The following is a 22,367-nucleotide window of genomic DNA, read 5'->3' as shown; positions in this document are numbered from 1 at the left end:
AGAAAAGATTTGGACTTCTCTGCTTTTGCAGATTTCTCGCTGTTTGGGCCATGTGAATGCTAGCCCTTCCTTTATTGAAAAGACCTGTACATACTTCAAATGTAAGGGCCTCCAAGGACCTTTTACTTCATCGTACGACCACCAATGATCCTCTTAAGAGTAAACTGCATTTCCTTACTTTTTTGTGGTACTCAACTCGACACCACATATGAGATAAAGCAGTTATATAACTAACAAGGATGTTAATCTTGTCTAGCCCCAATTTACCCCACTACTCACAGTTTTTGCTCTTGTGATTTCTTTCCCCACTACCGTTTACTGTTGCTCATTATTTAGTTAGTTTATCATGCTCTCCATCTTCAGTCTGCCCTGTACATTTCTCTCTGTTTGTATCCTGGCTTTTCAGGCATTACAGAAACTACCATACAGAAATGTCATTAGTGAAGAAGCAACACAGTTGTGCTATTTTATCAGTGCTCTTTTCTCTACTGCTATACGTAAAAAAAAAAAAGATGTTTATTAGTGCAAGCAAATTGCTGACTGTAGTCTTTAGTTATACTTGAGTCCCGCGGTGGTGGTGCTGCGGTAGCATTGTCACCTCACAGTTAGACGTTGCCCATTCGATTCTCAGTTAGAGCGTCTTCTGTGTGTCGACATGCGTGAATGGGCGTTCCTTCATTGAAGGTTGTGCGTTAGGCCCGGCAAGACAGCACATGAAAATCTACTGCCAATCATTAGCGGACCGGAGTTCCGCTGTGGCGACCCCTAACCGGGAAAAGCCGAAAGACACAAAACGTCTTTAGTTATACTTGAAGGACATTTGTGCAGTGTCATAGTCTTAATGCATGCACACTGAGATCAGCAAAAGCAGCCCTAATCAGAAATTTTCAAGGCATAAGATAACATATGACGGATCTAGAAGAAGCAAGTTATTGCATATGAGTATTGTAAAAATGGAAGTGGTCTTATAGGATCATAGGAAATGACTAGGCTAATGGCACTGGGACTCTTACAAGCCTAGCCAAGAGTTTATCCCCAAAAAAGAAATCACAATCGGCAACTGTTTCCTCTGTCGATGAGGGACACACGTGGAACCCCTGGGACAAATTTATGGTTGCCCATCCACTCATCAGGGTTACGCTTGAAGAGGGCCAGCGACGTACTTTGCTTGACATGTATGGGGAGTCTATTCCAGAGACACAGGGCAGCCTCTGGGAGACAAACCTGTCACTCCAGCAGGTTTTGTTAATGTCACATATTAGATTTTTAAGCCTTTTGATTGGGTACTACGTGAGGAGTTAGACTTACGGATGTGGAGCATCTCTAGTAGAGCAGGGTCTGAGATTGCCTTGTAGGCGAGAGACAGGTCACCTCTGAGCAATCTGTATGATACAGAGTAGAGTGATAGTGATTTGAGCCTGTACACATAGGACAGGTGTTGGAGGCCATGGATTATTTTTTGTGAGGTATTTCTGTGGTCTTTGCAGTTGGTGCAGGTGTTTGGAGAGGTACATACCAAACTGGGCATTGTACTCAATTATTGGCCTAATGAGGGACGAGTACAGAGAGGTAATAACCTCCTTTTTTCTAGACATAATCCCTTTACTTATATGATTTACCAAGTAAAAGGCTTTTCTGACCAGTGGCGCTACATAATGGTCAAATGTGAGATTGTTGTCAACTTGTGTACCCAGGTGTCTCACCGCAAGTTGTGTGCTTAGGGGGTTGCCGCTAATGTGGTAATCAGTAGGGGCCGTGTTTTTGCCGAAGGGTATGATGATACATTTTTTTGCATTTAACTTAAGGCCATGATTTTGGCACAAGTAATTTGTTGCTGTGAGACCCTCTTGAAGTAAGTTAACATTATTTGGGGAGTCAGTGACCTCACCTAACATACAGTCACCTGCAAACTTGGTCAGCCACAGGCCTTTTGTCTTTGCCTGGACCTCTGAGAACTAGATACCAAACAATAGGGGTCACTGGACAGATACCTGGGGGCACCACTAGTGACAGGTCTGCTATCGGATGTAGTGGCACCTGTTTTGACCTTGTGGGTCCTATCAGTGAGCCAGTTGGCCACCCACCTGATGAAATAGGGATTTACACCAAGTTCTATTAGCTTTTCGATGATGCCTGAGTGGGGGATTGTGTCAGAGGCTTTGGCCAAGTTAAGTTAAGCTGTGTGTACTGACTTTCCTTCATCCAGTGCCTCGGTGACAGTCTCCAAAAAGTCAACCAAATTCAACAGGCAAGATCTGCCCTTGACGAATCCAAACTGGGTGGGGTCAAGTGCTTGGAGATAGCCTATGTCCTTGTTTATGAGGTCCATAATAATACGCTCACTGTCCTTACAGATCAGACTTGTCAAGCTAATGGAGCGGTAGTTACCAGGGTCAGTAGTGGCACCACCTTTGTGCAAAGGGATGACAATGGCAGTTCTCCACTCTGCTGTAATGAAGCCTGTACTTAGGTTGAATAGGGTGCTCAATGGCGAGGCTAGTTCCTGATGGAGATGTTGCAGAATACAGCCTGGGATACTATCAGGTCCCATGGAAGCTGTGTTCTTTGCCTTGGATAAGGCCTTTAACACTTGATCTATGGAGATGTGAGGTGCGGGCAAGCATCGGGGATGTCGAATGGGCCTTTAGGTGGGGACGGGGGGAGTGAAGTTTGCACTGAACCTAGCTGCTGGCAGGATGGCTAAGTCAACAGGATCACTATAAGTGGCACTGTTAAGCACTAATTCGGAACAAACCTGGGCTTTGCCATGGAGGTTTCTGACGTAACTGAAAAAGGCTTTGTTTTGGAGGCCAGTTTCGATTCATAATTTGCATTTGGAGGTTTTCACTAGTCATCTAATTTGCTTGTTGAAGCTAAGGATGGAGTTTTTCCAATTAGGAAATTGTGCCTTTTTACCCTTGGACAAAAGCTTCTTCCTTTTGTTGCAAAGCCTCTTGATAGAGGATGTCCACCACATAGGTTTATGTTTCCATGAGGAGCAGGTTTTAGTTCTGTTGGGTATGACTGAGTCCATGCAGTTGTACAGGTGCTTGTATACTGCACTGGCATACTGTTCAGCATATTTGTCTGCTTCCTCTGAGTGGGGGGCGGTAGTGTGAAGCTACTGATACCGTCCCTTAGAAGGTTGTAGTCCATTTTTGAGAAGTTTTTATGCTGGTTACTGCTGGGGGGGGGGAGTGTTGGATGGGATAGACACTTCAAATGAGACAGACCAATGGTCTGATCACACCAGCAAAGAACTTACTATAGGGGTTACATTACTTTCAAAGAGTTCATTACTGATTCTATTATCAGTTGACAAAGCGTGTTACTTCGCCTTACTCTGCAAAATATTGCACCAAGTTTTAGGTTAGGCTGCGGTTTCCCTGTGACCTTGAACTGAATTAAGTGGGTTATTTGAGAATGAATGAATGGGCAATAGGGAAAAACAAGTTGGAAAGCTAAAAAATAAACCCATAAAAGAGACTTCTGATGTAGTTGGAAAGCAATATGGTGAGTGGGAGATATGAAAGTAAACCAAGAAATATAATGATCCCTAAAAGAAAAAAAAGTCAGCAATAAGAAAATGTTTGGTTTCCTTGACTGTAACCAACTACAAAAGGTATGTTTTGTTATTTTAATTTACAGTTTTCAACTAAGAGTAGTTTGAAAATCAGCCATCACTTTTTGGGCAGACAGAACTTTGCTCGTCATACCAAAGTGATTTAATGTATGCATTTTTGTTTTCCCTTTCTAAAGAATTTACAGTTTTTGTATATTTATTGTAAGGTGTCTGAGAATCTAATTATATTATTTATCATAAACAGACTATGATTTCAGTTATGTTAATTCTGTTTTGATTCTTTGTTTTTGTAAAAGGAAATATTTTCAGATGTAACTTCCTTTCTTTTCCTAAGTGTGCTTTTCTTTTGTCGTCAATACATAAATGCAAAAAAAAAAAGTAGCATGTTCTATCCTAATTGCTTCACTATGGGTGGCTATATTATGCTCCCGACTATAGTTCTATATGTACTAAGAATACTTGAGGTACTTCTCATCACTGTTAAAATGGTGTGTTATATTGCTCATATTTTTCATTAAGCTGTACTTAATTTTCACATTTTTTTAGTTCAACAGAGATAGATGACATGCTTCGGAAAGCAACAAATCTTTTGTTGTCAAGGACATTAAGCAACGCCTTACAGAATCTCATCAAGAAGCCCCATATAGGTTTAACAGAGGTATGCTACATTACCAGGTGCCGTGTTTTATTCTGTCTTTTATAAATATGTAATATGCACAAAGACATTAGTAACTTTCTCTTTCCTTTTTGCATCTAGATATTAGTTCTTGAAAAATTATTTTACATTTTATGATGTGTGTATTGCTGCAGCTTACAGCCTGTTAAAAAAGTTGGCTTTTGGGATGATCACAGGGCAAAGGCATAAAACGGATCCTAAAGCAAATCAATGCAACTTCAGCAGTTTCTATGGAAGAAGGGGTGGTACTCCTTGTGGAATCAGTCATTGTGTCTGTTTCCCTTATTTCTCTAGATAAATATGCTTTTTCCAAACATGAGAGTAAAATGCGAAATTCCAGACTGTCAGATAGAGAAAAGTATTGCTCAGAGTATGAACAAGAGATAAATTATCTAACTAACATTATTATTAGTAGTTGTAAAACAAGTGTACCTCATAGTTAAATGAAAGAAAGAAAGAGTCACCAACTAGCTACAGTCTTTTATAGTAAATTCTTATTCATAGTTGTGAATGACTTGCTTAAAAGCATGGAAGTTATAATAGAAGGAATAGTATTCAGACTGAACACACCTCTGTCAAAGTTGAAGTGGTGACAACATGGAAGTATTACATTCAGTCAAATAGCAGAGAGTTTCTTAATCAGATTGTATTATTTTGGTGGCATGCTAATGTCATAAGAAAATACATAAACGTTTTAATAAAGAATTAAGTCTTGGGTGAAACATTCTTTATTTACAGTTTAGCCCTGCTCGCAGAATAGACCTCGGTCTGTGCATCCTGAAGGTTACATATCTTGCAAGTATCAGTGAGGACCATGTGCTGTCTTCTAACTGTACCCTCCTACCACAGTACAGTGACAGCAGCCTTCTAATTATACCCATATATCACACTGTAGTGATAGCAGCTTTCTAACTGTATCCCCTACCACACTGTAATGACAGCAACCTTCTAACTGTACTCCATACCACACTGTAATGATAACAGCCTTCTAACTGTACCCCATACCACACTATAGTGACAACAGCCTTCTGACTGTACCCCCATACCATAATGTAGTGACAGCAGCCTACCTGTACGCCCATACCACACTATAGTGACAGCAGCCTTCTGACTGTACCCCCATACCACACTCATGCTGTAACATCATAGGTTCATAAGGTAGTTGACAAACTTCACCTTTGAGAAGACTGATCAGTTACTACATATATATTATTTTAAATTTCCCATAGATGTCAGGATTTTTTTCAAATTATGTTGTTGATTGACTTGATCTGACTGTAGGAGGAAGCGTATTCCATAACTATGGGGATCACTGTGTTACATACCTGTCACATTTTCTAGTAATAATTTTTATTTTTAGCAGTAATGGTCCTGATCTGGTGTTACTACCACTAGTGGTACATATTAATCACATATTAGTAACAGAACTGGATCAGACATTGCTGCATCTATCAGGCAAAGATCACACAGAAAAGTGCCTTTAAGCAGCAGCGTGTCTCGCATTTTGTGCAGCATTTAAGAATAGTTAACATTTCCCCTGCTGTTCTTTTTTTTCTTGATAAGGAGTCTGTGTATGTTTTCTAGTTGTGCTAGGTGATTTGTAAGAAAACTACAAAACACAGCAATAGAATCAGTGGTAGGTTGAATCAGTAAAGAGTAGAGGAGTTGGTGAATAGATACATTGTACCCTTTGGTAATAGGTGGGTTACAGAATACACCTTCTTGAGTGTAGAAAACCCAGGTCAAAGCTTACATTTTTGTCTATAGAAGTCCAAGGACCTTTAATTCTGATTTCATTTTTGAGTGTCTAATTGTTTTATTTATAAGTGTTCATCACTGAAGATAACAGAAGTCTATAAATGTGAAATTTAGTACAAAAGTCATAAATTGGCTTATTTACTAAAATAATGAGATTAGTAAATTCAGCATACATAGTCTGATAATTCACAACTGTTTTATTTTCCTTCTCCACACTTAAGCAGCATGCTTCAGTTTCCAGATTCATAGTGTTATTAAAGATGTTCTGCCCCTTATGTGGAATGTTAAATACACATAAATGAGCATACTGGATTGAATTATTTTCCCCTTCTGCCTTCAGACAAATGTAATTTTACAAGGAAAATAATAATTGTGGGTATTATTTTAATTTAGAACCATTTTTCTGGTTGATGTACATGGTTGTATTATCATTTCTTTCTGAGAGGAGTGTTTTGAATAAACCCAAAGAGGACAGTGATTTTGATACAAGGTTGTGTCTTTTTGTATCATTTGTGGTGCTTTTTTGAGTGTCTGTTTGCCAGTCATACCACTCAGCCTCTTAGAATAAGAAATCTGGACAAAGCCATTATTAAAAGTGGGACAAAGGCCCAAAAATAGGGACAATTTTTAAATACTGCTCTTACAAACTTAGAAGATTTTGCATTAGCTTGAATTTTCTGAAAGGTATGAAATCTGAAACACAAATGTCTGTCATTATTTTCCAACTTCAGTCTTTAATGATTTTCCACTTATTTGCCAGAAAACCACAATTTTATAAAAAAAACAGACAAAAAATATGAGGCAAAAATCTGGCCCTTCTGGGAAAATTTGTACAGTTGAGATGTATGCTACCAGTAATAAATGTGAATTTCTCCCCAGTAGTGGATCTAAGCTTCTTATTTTCTACAGTCATGTCAGCAGTGTGAATCTTATGTTGAATTTCTGTTGTGCATTTTGTAGGAGTGAGATAAATAAAGCCTGTAGAAAATTTCAACTTGAATTATTGTTTCTTGGGTACTTATGATGTTTTTAAGTTTCCTCCATCTTGTCATTTTAAAATGAGTGAGGTGTTGTTGAGAGCTGTATGAATTTTAGATAACTGAGGTAGTAAATGCTGATCTGTTTAATGGAAAAAGGTTTGAATATGTTCTTGGTAATAGATTTTTGAATCATGTTGTAAATATGTTTCCAACAGTTTTAAGGAGTTTACTAATTATACCTAAATGATTTTTGCTAAGATATGTAGTGGACTTGGTTCTTGCTTTGTTCTTTTCTTTATTTTTTCTTTTTTGGGAATTCATATCATATATTGAACTTATCTTAGTTGCCATGTGTTTCCATTTTGTATTCATGAATAGATGATTAAAGTATAAATGGGCAAAGCGGATTTTATGCTTAAAGCACTCAAATATATTTCTTGTACTTTTTTATAGTATGAAAGACGCACATTATCAGTTTTGTTATACTGTTTACTACAGTTTGATGAGGTCTTCAAAAATGTAATTTCATGGAGAGCTGATGGCCTTATTATGTCTCCCTTCAAAACTTTACTCCATGAAGTATTATTAAGGAGACATGGATGTTCTTCATGTTTCACTGTTGCAGTCATTACATTTGGGTAATCCTGCTGGCAGGTTGCCCTCAGTCGGCCTGAATTCCAAAGTCTTGGATCCTGTGTCGGCTGCTGTTGCTCCTTCCCTGACGTCAGGTCGCCAGGGGTATAAAAGAAGCAGCTGACGCCATTTTCTCCAGTCTTTCTTGCCGCGAGGTGCCCAAAGCAGAAGCAGTTCGCAAGTGCTGGTCGGCCGACTCCTGAGATTTTCAAATTCGAATTTCAGATCCGAAGTCTTCATTAAAGCTAAGTACCCCGTTGGGGAAACTTTTTTCTTGCTCCAGACCGATGTCAAAAAGTTAATAATTGTATTTCTTGTGGAAAGCAAATACCTCATAAGGATTTTCATTCTTACTGTATTCCTTGCTTAGGCCCTGACCACGATGTTGCTAGTTGTCGGTTTTGTGCTAGATTTAACCAATGCACCATTAAGCGTTGGTACGATTTTGCATTTCATTATTTTGGCAGAAGATTTAACTATATAATGCCGTCGGAGCAACCGACTACCGGAGTTTATAAAAAGCGCTAAGAAAAGGACAGGCACCCGAGGTCCAAAACCGACGACGAGGCTTCTGTTAGGCCTGTTGCCGGTTTGCCAGTTCTCAGTGAGGCGCTTTCGCAGCCCCTGACGCCCGCTACCTCAGAGCCACAGGCCGCTTCCGACTCCCATCTGGAGCCAAATAGGCTGCTGGAAACTCAAGGTATTGGACACTCGGAAACTATTCCCTCAGATGGGTCCAGAGCCGCTGAGCAGGCATTGGCTTCTGAGGGTGTTTTCAGGCCTACACAGTTATATGTAAAACCAACTTCAGCTTCAAAGGCAAAGTCTAAAGCAGCTCTAAAGACAAAGAAGCAAGTACAGCATTCTCCTGGACAGGCCTTCATGCCTAAAAAACAAATGCTTAAAATGGCCGAAGACCTAATTACTTTGATCAGGGGTTCCCATCCCCCTCCTGATAAGAGGCCTAGGCAAGAGATAGATTATGCATCTTCAGATCAGGTTTCCATTTCCTCTGATTCCTCTTCTGACCAGGAATATTCTCTTCCTCCCTATGAGGATTCTGATGCTGAAGAATCCATCCCTTCAGCCTCCCCTCCTGAGGATTATTCTTTTGGGGAAACCCTGCATACTATGAGGGAGCATTTCCACTGGGAGAGCCAAGATTACTCAGAATCCAAGAAAAGGCTCAGAGACTTCCTTTTATTGCCTCAACACAGGCCCCTTGCTATTCCTCCTGTTTTAGACATTGTAGATGATGTATTTTCAGAGTCCGGACTGTCTCCTGACTCTTTGCCACCAGCTCCTGTTAAGCTAGACAGCTACTACAGGGTTCCTGACTCACATAAATTTCTTTACAAAAACCCTGCTGCAGACCCAGAAACAATCTTTCATGGTCCCAAAGGGATCAAGGCGTCCACTGCAAAAAAACCCTATACCCTCTGATAGGGATTCAAAGATGCTGGACAGATGGGGGAAAAAGATTTATACTTCTGCCACCTTGGCTGTAAGAGCTTTAAATTGTCAATTTCATATGCTTAAATATCAGCAATATCTAATGTCACTGCTTAAACTAAAAATGTTGACATTCTGAATGTGCAGAAAACAAAGAAATGCATGATTTATTGCATGCAGCTGAACAAGTAGGAAAGCATACTTTGCAATGTGGTTTTGATTCTCTAGACGCCTCTTGTAGGGCTGCTGTTACAGGTTCTGTCATTAGGAGACATGCTTGGTTAAAAGAACAGAATCTGCCCGATCATGTTAAAGCAAAATTGTTAGATGCTCCATTACAACATGATAACTTGTTTGGTGTTAAAACAGAGGAGGTTTTGAAGAAAATGGAGGACAAAGCTAAATCTATGCACAGTCAAGGATTTCTTACAGGTACAGCCTCCCAGATTTAGCAGGAACTGGCCTGCAAAGAATTGGTCCTTTCCAGTGTCAGACAGGCCACAAAGAGGTAGATACAAATGCCCCAGAGGCAGATCACAGCCCCAAGGCTCATACAGGCCTAAACAATGGGGGCTTCAACCTCCAAAAGTGGAGAAGAAAAATCACAGCCATGCAGAAAACAGTCTCAATGACTTTCCCCTGCCAGTACCAAGCAGTTATCTTCTGGCAGCTCCTTTGGGGGGAAAACTAGCACTTTTTGCTCAAAATTGGCATATGATCACCCAGGACAAATGGGTCTTATTCTTGGTGCCCAGAAAGGACAAAACCTGGAGACCAATACTGGACCTGTCTATCCTGAACACATTCCTGGACATTCCAAAATTCAGAATGTTAACTCTGCAGCAACTTCTGCCCATGTTGGGCAAGAAGGCTTGGCTTGTGACTAGACCTAAAAGAGGCATACCTGCATGTCCCAATCAGACAATCATGCAGAAGATACCTCAGATTTATAGCTGGCTCAATGCATTACCAATTCTCTGCACTGCCCTTTGGCTTATCTACTGCGTCCAGGGTCTTCAAGCAGAGAACAAGGACACTCTACTACAGCATCTGGCGTTTGTGAAAACATTACTGGCAGGCCTAGGGTACACAGTAAACGAAAATAAATCAAAACTCGTACCCTCTCAAGAGGTAATATTCCTGGGTGCAAGCTTAAATACAACTGCCCAGATGGCTTATCTCACACCAGACAAACACAGACAACTGACTACTTATTTCAAAATGTTGGCAACAAAGACCCAGTTATCTGCAAGAAAAATTCTGCAGGCTTTGGGCTTCATGGCATCCTGCATTCTGCTAATTCCATATGCAAGACTGCATATGAGGAAACTTCAATGGTATCTAAAAAGTGTTTGGACTCAACATTGCCACAGCCTGGAAACAATAATTACCCTCATTCCCTGCCTGCAACAGGAGTTTCGATGGTGGGCAAAAGCCTGTTACCACAACACGGGACAGCCATTCACCTTACCCACAGCCAGGCAAACAATGACAGCAGATGCATCAGATTATGCCTGGGGGCCCATATGGCAGGAAGATGGTATTCAGGGCACATGGTCCGAAAGCCAAATGCATCTTCATATCAATCAAAAAGAGATGCTAGCAGTTCAAAATGCCCTGACAGCCTTCAAGGATCTACTTCATCCAAGACAACTACTGATAAAGAAGGACAATACCACAGTCATGTGGTACATAAACAAGCAAGGGGGCACACATTCCTACCCCCTCTGCAGACTAGCCATGAACGTATGGGACACAGCATTGACTTACCAAGTATATCTGCAAGCACAGTTCCTGCTAGGAAGGATAAATACTCTGGCAGATGAACTAAGCAGAAACCTAATGGATCCCCATGAGTGGAAATTGGATCCACAAATCTTCAGCATGATAACAAGGAACTGGGGATGCCCGGACATAGACCTATTTGCCTCTCCTCACAATTGCCAACTACAAAGATTCTGCACAAGGACTTATCACAAGCAAGCATAGAAAGTGGATGCTCTACCTTTCAGCTGGAAAAAACTAACAGTATATGCCTTTCCTCCTCTGCCTCTCCTCCCCAAGGTACTCCTCAAGGTCAGACAGGAGAAGCCAAAAATTATTCTGATTGCCCCAGACTGGCCCCGCCAGCACTGGTACCCAATCCTAAAGAGCTTGTCCCAAATGCCCAGCTTGGACACTACCTCAAATTCCTCACTTATTGACTCAACAAGACAGTCAGATACTGCACTGCCAACTCAGGACCCTAAACCTGGCAGCATGGTGGATAATGTAGCCATTCAAGACACACCTCTTTCTAAAGCAGTTATGGATGTTATTTTGGAGGCCAGGAGGCCTAGCACCAGAAAATCTTATGCAGAAAAATGGAAGAGATTCTGTGCTTGGAACCAGGCACAAGGTATTGACACTATTGTTCCAAATATTCCTCAGATTTTGCAATACTTAACTGAGATGCTGGATAAAGGCCTTTCCTTTTCATCCATTAAAATTCATGCCTCTGCCATTTCAGCTCATTACAATACAGAACCACCTATTTTTTCTAATCCATTACTAAGGCATTACCTCAGAGGGGCCAAAAACATAAGACCCCCAAGGAGAGCACCAATACCTGCATGGGACCTCAACTATGTCTTGGAAAAACTTACACTGCCTCCCCTTGAGCCAGCCTCTGCAGCTGATATATAATTCTTATCCTGGAAAACAGCTCTGCTCCTAGCAATAACTTCCGCTAGACTAGTCTCAGAGTTACAGGCACTCATGGCTGTGGAACCTTTTATTATTTTCCATCCTGACAGGGTTTCTCTCAGGACAAACCCTACATTTATGCCTAAGGTAGTGACCAGTGTGGTTCTTAACCAAACAATTCACTTGCCAACTTTTTACCCAAACCCACAGAATAAGGGTGAGAGACTTCTGCCTTCTTTGGACATTCACAGACAGCTACGCTTCTACTTGGACAGAACCAAAGCTTTCAGAAAGACTGAACAACTTCTAGTAGCATATGCTGCAGGATCACAAGGAAAGCCTATCTCAAAGCAGACTATTTCAAAGTGGATAGGCTACTGCATTCGTTTCTGCTATTCACAGCATGGCAAATCAGTACCTAAGGGCATTAGACCATATTCCACCAGAGCAGCAGCCACTTCAGCAGCCTTCCTCAGAGGAGTACCAACCAAAGACATCTTAGAGGCTGCAACTTGGAGTTCAGTGCATACTTTTACAAAGCACTATCACTTACCTCTTTATTCTAAATCCAGGGCAGACTTTGCCACTGCAGTTCTGCAGGGCCTGATAGCCTCTCCTAATCCTATTTAGCACCAGCCTCCCAACCATAGCTTTGGGATTCAACCCAATTGTAATGACTGCAACAGTGAAACACGATGAACATAGTACAGTTGTGTACCTACCATAAATGTAGATGTTCGAGTGTATTCACTGTTGCAATCCAGGTTACCCTCCCTCCATCCCCCTTTTCCTTGCTGGGACTTATCTGTACTTCTCTATTCTATACAACCTATGTGGTGTATTTGTAGATGAAGGAAAAGTTGTTTTTTGGTTATACATGCTTTTTAACATTAGTAAGCCTATAATTTTAGGGGCACCTGACATCTGGGGCAAGAAAAACTGAAGAAAATGGCGTCGGCTGCATCTTTTATATCCCTGGCGCATTGACGTCAGGGAGGAGGTGACAGCAGCCGACGCCGGATCTAGACTTTGGAACTCAGGCTGACTGCGGGTAGCCTGCAAGCAGGATAACCCAATAGTAATGACTGCAACAGCGAATACACTCGAACATCTACATTTATGGTAGGTACACAACTGTACTTTTATATTGGTGCATGTAATTTTATATATAGATATAAATTTTGGCTACCCTTTTAGGGGGCACCTAACATCTGGGACAAGAAAAACTAAAGAAAATGGTGTCTGCTGCTTCTTTTATACCGCTGACGGCCTGACGTCAGGGAAGGGGCAACAGCAGCCGAGCAAGGACCCAAGACTTTGGAATTCAGGCCGACTGAGGGTAACCTGCCAGCAGGATTATCCAAATGCAATGACTGCAACAGTGAATACACTCGAACATCTACATTTATGGTAAGTGTACACAACTGTACTTTTTGTTTCCATTCTAAAGCTTTCCGTTCAATACATTAATTTATCTTTTTTAAAGTCAAATTCCCAAAGAGGTTCCTTGTGATAGCATCTGTTTAAAAATCTATTTTTTCAGCTGGAGTAACATTTGTGTTCTCATTAGTTGTGTTACTAAGTAAGACGAGTTTAGATTTGTGCCATTTAATATGATAGCATTTTTATCTGCCAGACCGAAAAAAAGAGAGAGTTCAGAGAACTCTCAAAATAACTGTTAAAAGAAGATCCTCATTATAGATGTAGTACTTTTGCTCTTGGCAGCTGAAATAAATTCATTGTCTTTAATTATTTCTTTGTACATTTCTCAGGACATGTTTTATTACTAGAATAAATAAGGAAAGGGCCACTAGGCAACCATATCTCATACTGTTCTGTTGGGGGACACTTGTGGAATTCCTGAACATTTATCTAAAACACTCCTTCAGACTGTACTACTTGCATTTTATGTTTATTATTTGATAAGGAGATTTGTACCGTACAAACTGTCTGGTGATCACATCAAAAAACTTTGCCTACATCTACCACCAAAAGGAGTGAAGTTAGTGTGCAAATTTTTATCCTGTTTATTTTATTGATTAACATCTTTTGTAGTACTTGGTTAACTTGAGCTAGCTGCTTTCCTGGTACTAATCCACATTGAAATGCGGAGACCATAAATTCCTTAATAGGATAAGTAATTGACAGTATTAGCCATAATATTGTAATTGGAGCTAAGAAGAGAAAGCACTGGCATTGAAGAGCATGTGCAAAGTTTTTATTCCTATTACAGTTCTTTTCAGTGTGGTGACATTTTGTTCTACTTGCTTTTAAAATTACTCACAAGTGCTGGTTTTAGACTACACCTTCAACTTCACTTCTGTGCCTGTAATCATCACGTGCTCATTCTGCTGGCACCATTACAGGGAAGAGCACTTTGAAGTTAGAGGTACCTTAATTCACTTATCTTTGCCTTATGTTTACCCTCTTCATTCTTAAGACCTGTACCCATAAACATCAAACTGCTATTAATCAATACTGAACCCTCCCTACAGTGAAGGTAACCATGTTTAACTATTTTTCTTACAATGGTAAATTGTGGCAAGAGATAAGCAAAGTTTTCATTCTCTCTTCATTTGTGATATCTGCTATGATGTTATTCATATTTCAACTTTCTTCTGCATCTGTATTGTAGGAGTCCAGCCTAAATCATGGGGTTCTTTCAGGTAGCTCTGGTTATTTCTTTTTGTACATCACATGATGTTCATCGTGTTTCACTGCTGCAGTCATTACACTTGGGTTATCCTGCCGTCAGGCGGTCCCGCAGTCGGCCAGAGTTCCAAGGTCTTGATCCGGCGTCGGTTGCTGTCGCCTCCTCCCTGATGTCAGTGCATCAGGGGTATATAAGAAGCAGCCGACGCCATTTTCTTCAGTCTTTCTTGCCGCGCGGTGCCCGAAGCAAAAGCAGTTCGCAAGTGCCGGTCGGCCGACTCCTGAGATATCAAATTCGATTTTCAGAACCAAAGTCTTCAATAAAGTTAAGTACCCCGTTGGGGAAACTTTTTCTTGCCTCAGACCAATGTCAGTAAAAGTTAATAATTGTATTTCTTGTGGGAAGCAAATACCTCATAAGGATTTCCATTCTTACTGTATCCCATGCCTAGGCCCAGATCACAATGTCACTAGTTGTTGGTTTTGTGCTAGATTTAACAAACCCACAACTAAACGTCAGTTTGATTTTGCTCACCATTACTTTGGCCGAAGATTTAATTATGCCATGCCGTCGGAACAACCGACGACCGCAGTTCACAAAAAACGCAAAGACAAGGATAAGGACAGGCATCCGAGGCCCAAAACTGACGACGAAGCCTCTTCTAGGCCAGTTGCCGGTTCTCAGTGAAGCACTTTCCCAGCCCCTGACACCCGCTACCTCAGAGCCACAGGCCGCTACCGACTCCCACGTGGAGGTGCCTAGGCCTCTGGATACTCAAGGTGTTGGGCCTACGGAGACTAACCTTCAGATGGGTCTGGAGCCGCTGAGCAGGCATTGGCTTCTGAGGGTGTTTTCAGACCTTCACAACTTACTATTGCAACTACAGCCAAGTCTAAAACCACATTAAAGACAAAGAAGCAAGTACAGCATTCACCTGGACAGGACTCCATGCCTAAAAAGCAGATGCTCAAAATGGCCGAAAACTTAATTACTCTGATCAGGGGTTCCCACCCCCCTCCTGATAAAAGGCCTAGGCAGGATACAGACTATGATTCCTCTGACCAGGTTTCTGTATATTCTGATTCCTCTTCAGACCAGGGATACTCTTTACCCCCCTATGAGGACTCAGATGCTGAAGAATCAAATCCTTCAGCCTCTCCTCCTGAGGATTATTCTTTTGGGGAAACTTTACATACCATGAGGGAGCATTTCCATTGGGAGGGCCAGGATTACTCAGAATCCAAGTAAAGGCTCAGAGACTTTCTTTTATTGCCTCAGCACAGGCCCCTTGCTATTCCGCCAGTGTTGGATATTGTGGATGATGTGTTCTCTGAATCCAGTTTAAATCCTGATTCTTTACCCCCTGCTCCAGTCAAGCCAGACAGGTACTACAGAGTCCCTGACTCTCACAAATTTCTTTATAAAAACCCTGCTGCTGACCCAGAAACTATTTCCCAGGGTCCCAAAGGGGTAAAGGCTTCCACGGCTAAAAATCCAGTTCCCTCTGACAGGGATTCTAGAGCATTAGACAGATGGGGGAAGAACGTTTACACCTCTGCACCTTTAGCAGTGAGGGCTTTAAATTGCCAGTTTCACATGCTTAAATATCAACATATTTACTGTCTCAGTTAAAACAGAAAATGAGTACAAGTGCAGAACAACCTGACTATAAGGAAATGCAGGATTTATTGCATGCAGCTGAACAAGTGGGAAAGCATACTTTGCAATGTGGTTTTGATTCATTAGAGGCTTCTTGTAGAGCAGCAGCTACAGGATCTGTGATTCGAAGGCATGCTTAGTTAAAAGAACAAAGTTTACCAGATCATGTTAAGGCTAAATTACTGGATGCTCCTTTACAGCAGGATATTTTATTTGGTGTTAAGGCAGAAGAGGTATTAAAGAAAATGGAGGATAAGGCAAAGTCTATGCAAACAGTGAAGGATTTCTTACAGGTACAGCCACCTCGATTTAGCAGAAATTGGCCTACAAAAAATTGGTCCATTCCAGTGTCAGACAGGCCACAAAGAGGCAGATACAGACGCCCAAGAGGCAGATCTCAGCCACAAGGCTCTTACAGACCACGACAGTGGGGTACTTCAACCCCAAAAGGAGGGGAAGACAAGTCACAACCTTAGAGGAAAAAGTCCCAATGACTTCCCCCTTCCAATGCCAAGCTCTTCCCTTTTGGCAGCCCCCTTAGGGGGGAAACTAGCACTATTTTCACAAAACTGGCAAGCAGTCACCCAAGACAAATGGGTTCTGAATATTGTGTCTCAAGGTTACAGGTTCCACTTTCACACTTTACCAAGGCTAAAAGGAATGCCAGACCTGCCACAAAATCAATGGGCAGAGGCACAAAATCAAATTACAGCCCTCGTGGACATGAGAGCTATTCAAAAAGTGCCACAGCAGGAACAAGGACAAGGTTTTTACTCAAGACTCTTCCTGATCCCCAGAAAGGACAAAGCCTGGAGGACCCATACTAGACCTTTCTACTCTAAATACTTACCTGGATGTTCTGAAATTCAAAATGTTGACACTACAGCAGCTCCTTCCCATGTTGGGCAAGAAAGCTTGGCTTGTTACTTTGGACCTCAAAGAGGCATACCTGCATGTCCCTATCAGACAAAATTGCAGAAGATACCTCAGATTCATAGCTGGTTCAATGCACTACCAATTCTCTGCACTGCCCTTTGGCTTATCTACTGCGCCCAGGGTCTTCACAAAGTGCCTGGCACCAGTAATTGCATTTTGCAGACAAAAAGGAATTCAAATATATCCATACCTGGATGACTGCCTGATTCAAGCAGAGAGCAAGGACATTCTTCTAAAGCATCTGACGTTTGTAAAAAGGCTGCTAATTTGCCTAGGGTACACAGTAAATGAAAAGAAGTCAAAACTAGTGCCCTCCCAAGAGATAATATTCCTGGGTGCCAGCTTAAATGCAACGGCCCAGATGGCTTATCTCACGCCAGACAAACAAGGACAACTGACTCAGTATTTTCAATTGATGGCAACAAAGTCCCAACTCCCTGCAAGAAAAATTCTGCAGGCCTTGGGATTCATGGCATCCTGCATACTACTAATTCCATATGCCAGACTGCATATGAGGAAATTACAATGGTACCTAAAAAGTGTTTGGACTCAACACTCTCACAGCTTGGAAACAGTAATACCACTAATTCCCTGCCTACAACAGGAGTTTTGATGGTGGGCACAGGCATCTCACCTCAACAGGGGTCAGCCTTTCACTCTTCCCACAGCCAGGCAGACTTTAACAACAGATGCTTCGGATTATGCCTGGGGAGCACACATGGTAGGAAAATGTATTCAGGGCAAATGGACCACAGACCAAATGCATCTTCACATCAATCAAAAAGAGATGTTGGCTGTACAAAATGCCCTTACAGCTTTCAAGGACCTTCTGCATCCAGGACAATTATTGTTAAAGACAGACAACACCTCAGTAATGTGGTACATAAACAAGCAAGGGGGCACTCATTCTTACCCCCTATGCAGACAAGCCATGACCTTGTGGAACACAGCTCTAATTTATCAAGTTCATCTGCAAGCACAATTCCTGCCAGGAAAGAAAAATACTCTGGCAGACGACTTAAGCAGAAACATCATGGATCCTCACGAGTGGAAATTAAATCCACAAGTCTTCAGCATGATAATGCAAAAATGGGGGTGCCCGGAAATGGATCTTTTTGCCTCCCCACTGAATTGCCAACTACAAACATTCTGCACAAGGACTTATCACACACAAGCATGGAAAGTGGATGCTCTTTCGTTCAGCTGGAAAAGCCTAAAAGTTTATGCCTTCCCACCTCTGCCTCTACTTTCAAAGGTACTCCTAAAAGCTAGATAAAACCACAGATGATTCTGATTGCTCCAGACTGGCCACGCCAGCATTGGTACCCAATCTTAAAGAACTTAGCTCAAGGGCCACCTTGGATTTTGCCTCAAATTCCGCACCTACTGACTCAACAAAACAATCAGATCCTGCACAGTCAGCTCAAAACCTTAAACCTGGCAGCATGGCAGATTCATTAGCCAAACAGACAACACCTCTCTCTAAAGCTGTTATGGATGTCATTTTGGAGGCCAGGAGGCCTACCACCAGGAAATCTTATTCAGAAAAGTGGAAGAGAATTCTGTACCTGGAACCGGGCTCAAAGCCTTGACCTTCTTGTCCCTAACATTCCTCAGATACTGCAATATTTGACTGAGATGCTGGACAAAGGACTATCTTTCTCATCCATTAAGATCCACGCCTCTGCCATCTCGGCTCATTACAACACAGATCCTCCTATTTTCTCTCATCCATTGCTAAAGCAGTACCTCAGAGGGACTAAAAACATAAGACCGCCCTGGAGAGCACCAACACCTACTTGGGACCTCAATTTTGTCTTGGAAAAGCTCACTTTACCTCCTTTTGAGCCAGCCAGTTCGGCAGAATTAAAATATGTATCATGGAAAACTGCTCTGCTCCTGCCAATAACCTCAGCACGAAGAGTCTCAGAACTACAGGCACTAATGGCAGTGGAGCCTTTCATTATTTTTCACCAAGACAGGGTTTCTTTAAGAACAAACCCTTCTTTTATGCCTAAGGTGGTATCCAGTGTGGCTCTTAACCAAACTATTCACTTGCCAACTTTTTATCCAAATCCCCAGAATAAAGGGGAGAGACTTCTACACTCCTTGGACATACACAAGCAATTACGCTTCTACTTGGACAAAACAAAAGCTTTCAGAAAAACTGAACAATTGTTTGTATCATATGCTGCAGGATCACAGGAAAAGGCTATTTCAAGGCAGACCATTTCAAAGTGGATAGGACACTGTATCCGGTTCTGCTGCACACAGCATGGGAAACCTGTACCATCTAACATTAGACCATATTCCACCAGGGCAACTGCCACTTCTACTGCCTACCTTAGAGGAATACCTACCAAAGATATCTTGGAAGCTGCAACTTGGAGTTCAGTGCACACCTTTTCCAAGCATTACCACTTGCCTCTTTATTCTAGATCCAGAGCTGGCTTTGCCACTGCAGTGCTGCAGGGCCTCATAGCTACACCAAATCCTCTATAGAACCAGCCACCCTGACTCAGCTTTGGGATTCAACCCAAGTGTAATGACTGCAGCAGTGAAACACGATGAACATAGTACAGTTTTGTACCTACCATAAATGTAGATGTTCGAGTGTCTTCACTGCTGCAGTCCTGGTTACCCACCTGCCATCCCCTCTTTCTTAGCTGGGTCTTATCTATACCTTTCTACACTATACTAACTATGTGGTGTATGTGCTGGTTACTGAAGGTTTTGTTTTTACCTTATTGTATGTTTTGTAAGCAATATGTATTGCCTATCTTTTTGGGGGCACCTAACATCTGGGGCAAGAAAAACTGAAGAAAATGGCGTCGGCTGCTTCTTATATACCCCTGACGCTCTGACGTCAGGGAGGAGGCGACAGCAACCGACGCCAGACCAAGACTTTGGAACTCTGGCTGACTGCGGGACCGCCTGATGGCAGGATAACCCAAGTGTAATGACTGCAGCAGTGAAGGCACTCAAACATCTACATTTATGGTAGGTACAAAACTGTACTTTTCTGTTTTTCTGTTCCACGTTTCATATAGATTTTCTTAATTTATCTGTTTGAACTTCATATAGTTTTTTTTTTCTACATAAAAATCAGAATAACTGTCACATAGTTACATACTATATACATATAGTATGTTTATATATATATATATATATATATATATATATATATATATATATATATATATATAGTACATATATACATACATACATATAGATACATACATATATATGTATGTAGTGTATATATATATATATATATATATATATATATATGTAGTACGTATATACATAGTCACATACTATATACTGGCTTCTTAAAACACAAGCAGATAGTGAGATTAAATAATTAATATTCTATAACTTCCTGTTGAACAGTATGTTCACTTTTTAAAATATATAGCATGCATATTTCTTACAAGAAAGTATTCCAGCTATTACTCACAGTTGTATTATTTGTCGGCCACATTGGTGCAGTGGTTAGTATTGTCAACTCACAGCAAGAGGTTCTCTGGTTCAATTGTCGTCTGGAGCTCCTTCTGTGCGGAGTCTGCATAGCTTCCTTGCAGATAGGTTAGTGTGTGTATGTGTGTGCCTTCTGTGAAGGATGGGCACCGAGCTGGCAACTCAACACTGTAAAAACACCACTGCCAGTCAGTCTGGGGACCGGTGATCCACGGTGGTGACCCTTAACTAGGAAAAGCTGAAAAACATTGTTTACTCACAGTTATATTGTTTCTTTTTAAAATGCATCTTAAATTATGTTCTTTTTTTATAAATAAAATTAGGCCTGTCACTGGTGTACTTTCTTTCAACTTGCTTTCCTAGCAAGTCATTCAGTTGTAATTTAAAACTTTAATTACATCTGTTGTATCTGTGTGTGTGTGTGTGTGTGTGTGTGTGTGTGTGTGTGTGTGTGTGTGTGTGTGTGTGTAAAAAATGCAAGCTGCATAGAATTTCTAAGTACAGATGAATGTTTGACTTTAGAATGTCTTCCTTCTAACACATAAGAACAGTGCCAAGCATTTCTATCATTCTGTCCTACTGTAAAGGCATTATTTATTAATCCTATAGTCAGCATAGCCTTCTCTGCTGAAATCATCATCAAGACTACTGACAAACCACACAAAATCATCTAATTGTGCAGTAAGCTTACGGATTCATGCAAGTTGTGATTTTCACAATATTATTTTATACATAAACCTAGATTAACAAAAACATTAAATGGTTGATAAAATCTTCTGATATTGTTACAAAGCAATTAACATAGCTGAGACTGTAACATCTCTTGTGACTGACTTTTTATTGCATGTAAACAGCAACAGTAAACACAAATACGTACTATAGAAGCATATGCAGTTATAACTTCATGTAATTTTTGATAAGACGTCTCTAGTGTCTAAAATAAAAAGATGGAATTTCTCATAATATTTTAAGCTGATGCTCTAAAAAGCTTGAGTTTGCTTCAGTAATCTGCCCCTTTATCAAGTGATAATAGGTTTGAAAAGGTGGATATTAATAATTGTTATACACTTTAAGCATCCCAGACGTAATAGGTACAATTAAACATTCTTCTTTCATTTAGTCAAACACTTATTCACGTGTATAATCAGGGAGTAATGGTTCACATAGATGTTCATATTAAATAACTTTTTTGAATTTTTTTCATAGCAATAGGTTGTTGTACTAAGTAATATTCCATAAACCATTCATTTTAAACAATGTACTGTATCTTGTTCAGTTTTAAATAAAGTATAAATCAGTACTGTGCTGTTACTAGTATAACAGTGGATAATGCACCTAATAATATTTTTTTAAATTTAAACAATGCAACAGTTTCAACCTATGTTTCTAAAAATATAGGTAGCACAAGCTGTATTTTATAAAAAGTGAAGAAGAATATGATTCTTTCTGAACAGACAACACAGGACCAATCAGATATGTCACTGGGGCCGGTCCAATCCAAATTGTGCACACATCTTGAAGAGAAGAAATAAAAACGTACAACAGTATTTGGCCATGAATAACCACTTTTTATGTTAAAGCTGGAATAGGCAGCAGTCAGCCAAATGTAAAATGTATCAGAAGAATTGGTGTATGAAGTGTTTTTCAGTATTTCTTTGTGAAAGTTTTCAAATGTTGAAACTATGGTTTTAGAAATAAACTTTTTTGTCTGTTTCTAATAAATGTAGTAACTTAGTAGATGCATTAAATAGCTGGTGTGTACTTGCTAGGCAGTTTGCTTTAGATTTGGATTTTAAGAATGATAAGTGAATCCAATGCATGTATTTTAAAAAGGCCAAACATTGTTTTTTATTCCAACAAGCAAATTTACTG

General features: G+C 40.7%; 1 protein-coding gene across 2 annotated transcripts in view; it reads left to right on the top strand.

The window, feature by feature from the left end:
* EXOC6 (exocyst complex component 6) overlaps positions 1 to 22,367 on the top strand; it is a 1,799,203-nt gene that overhangs the window by 1,086,734 nt on the left and 690,102 nt on the right. For both annotated transcript variants that reach the window (XM_044056688.1, XM_044056689.1), the window contains exon 16: positions 4,130 to 4,241. In XM_044056688.1, coding sequence (XP_043912623.1) covers positions 4,130 to 4,241 — 112 coding nt within the window. The remainder of the gene's footprint in view (positions 1 to 4,129; positions 4,242 to 22,367) is intronic.

The sequence above is a fragment of the Protopterus annectens genome, chromosome 14.part0 (assembly GCF_019279795.1).
Source record: "Protopterus annectens isolate FY-2018-M chromosome 14.part0, PAN1.0, whole genome shotgun sequence".
In the NCBI taxonomy this organism is placed as follows: Eukaryota; Metazoa; Chordata; order Ceratodontiformes; family Protopteridae; genus Protopterus; species Protopterus annectens.
The sequence above is the reverse complement of the archived record's forward strand: the minus strand, read 5'-3'. Positions and strand labels throughout refer to the sequence as shown.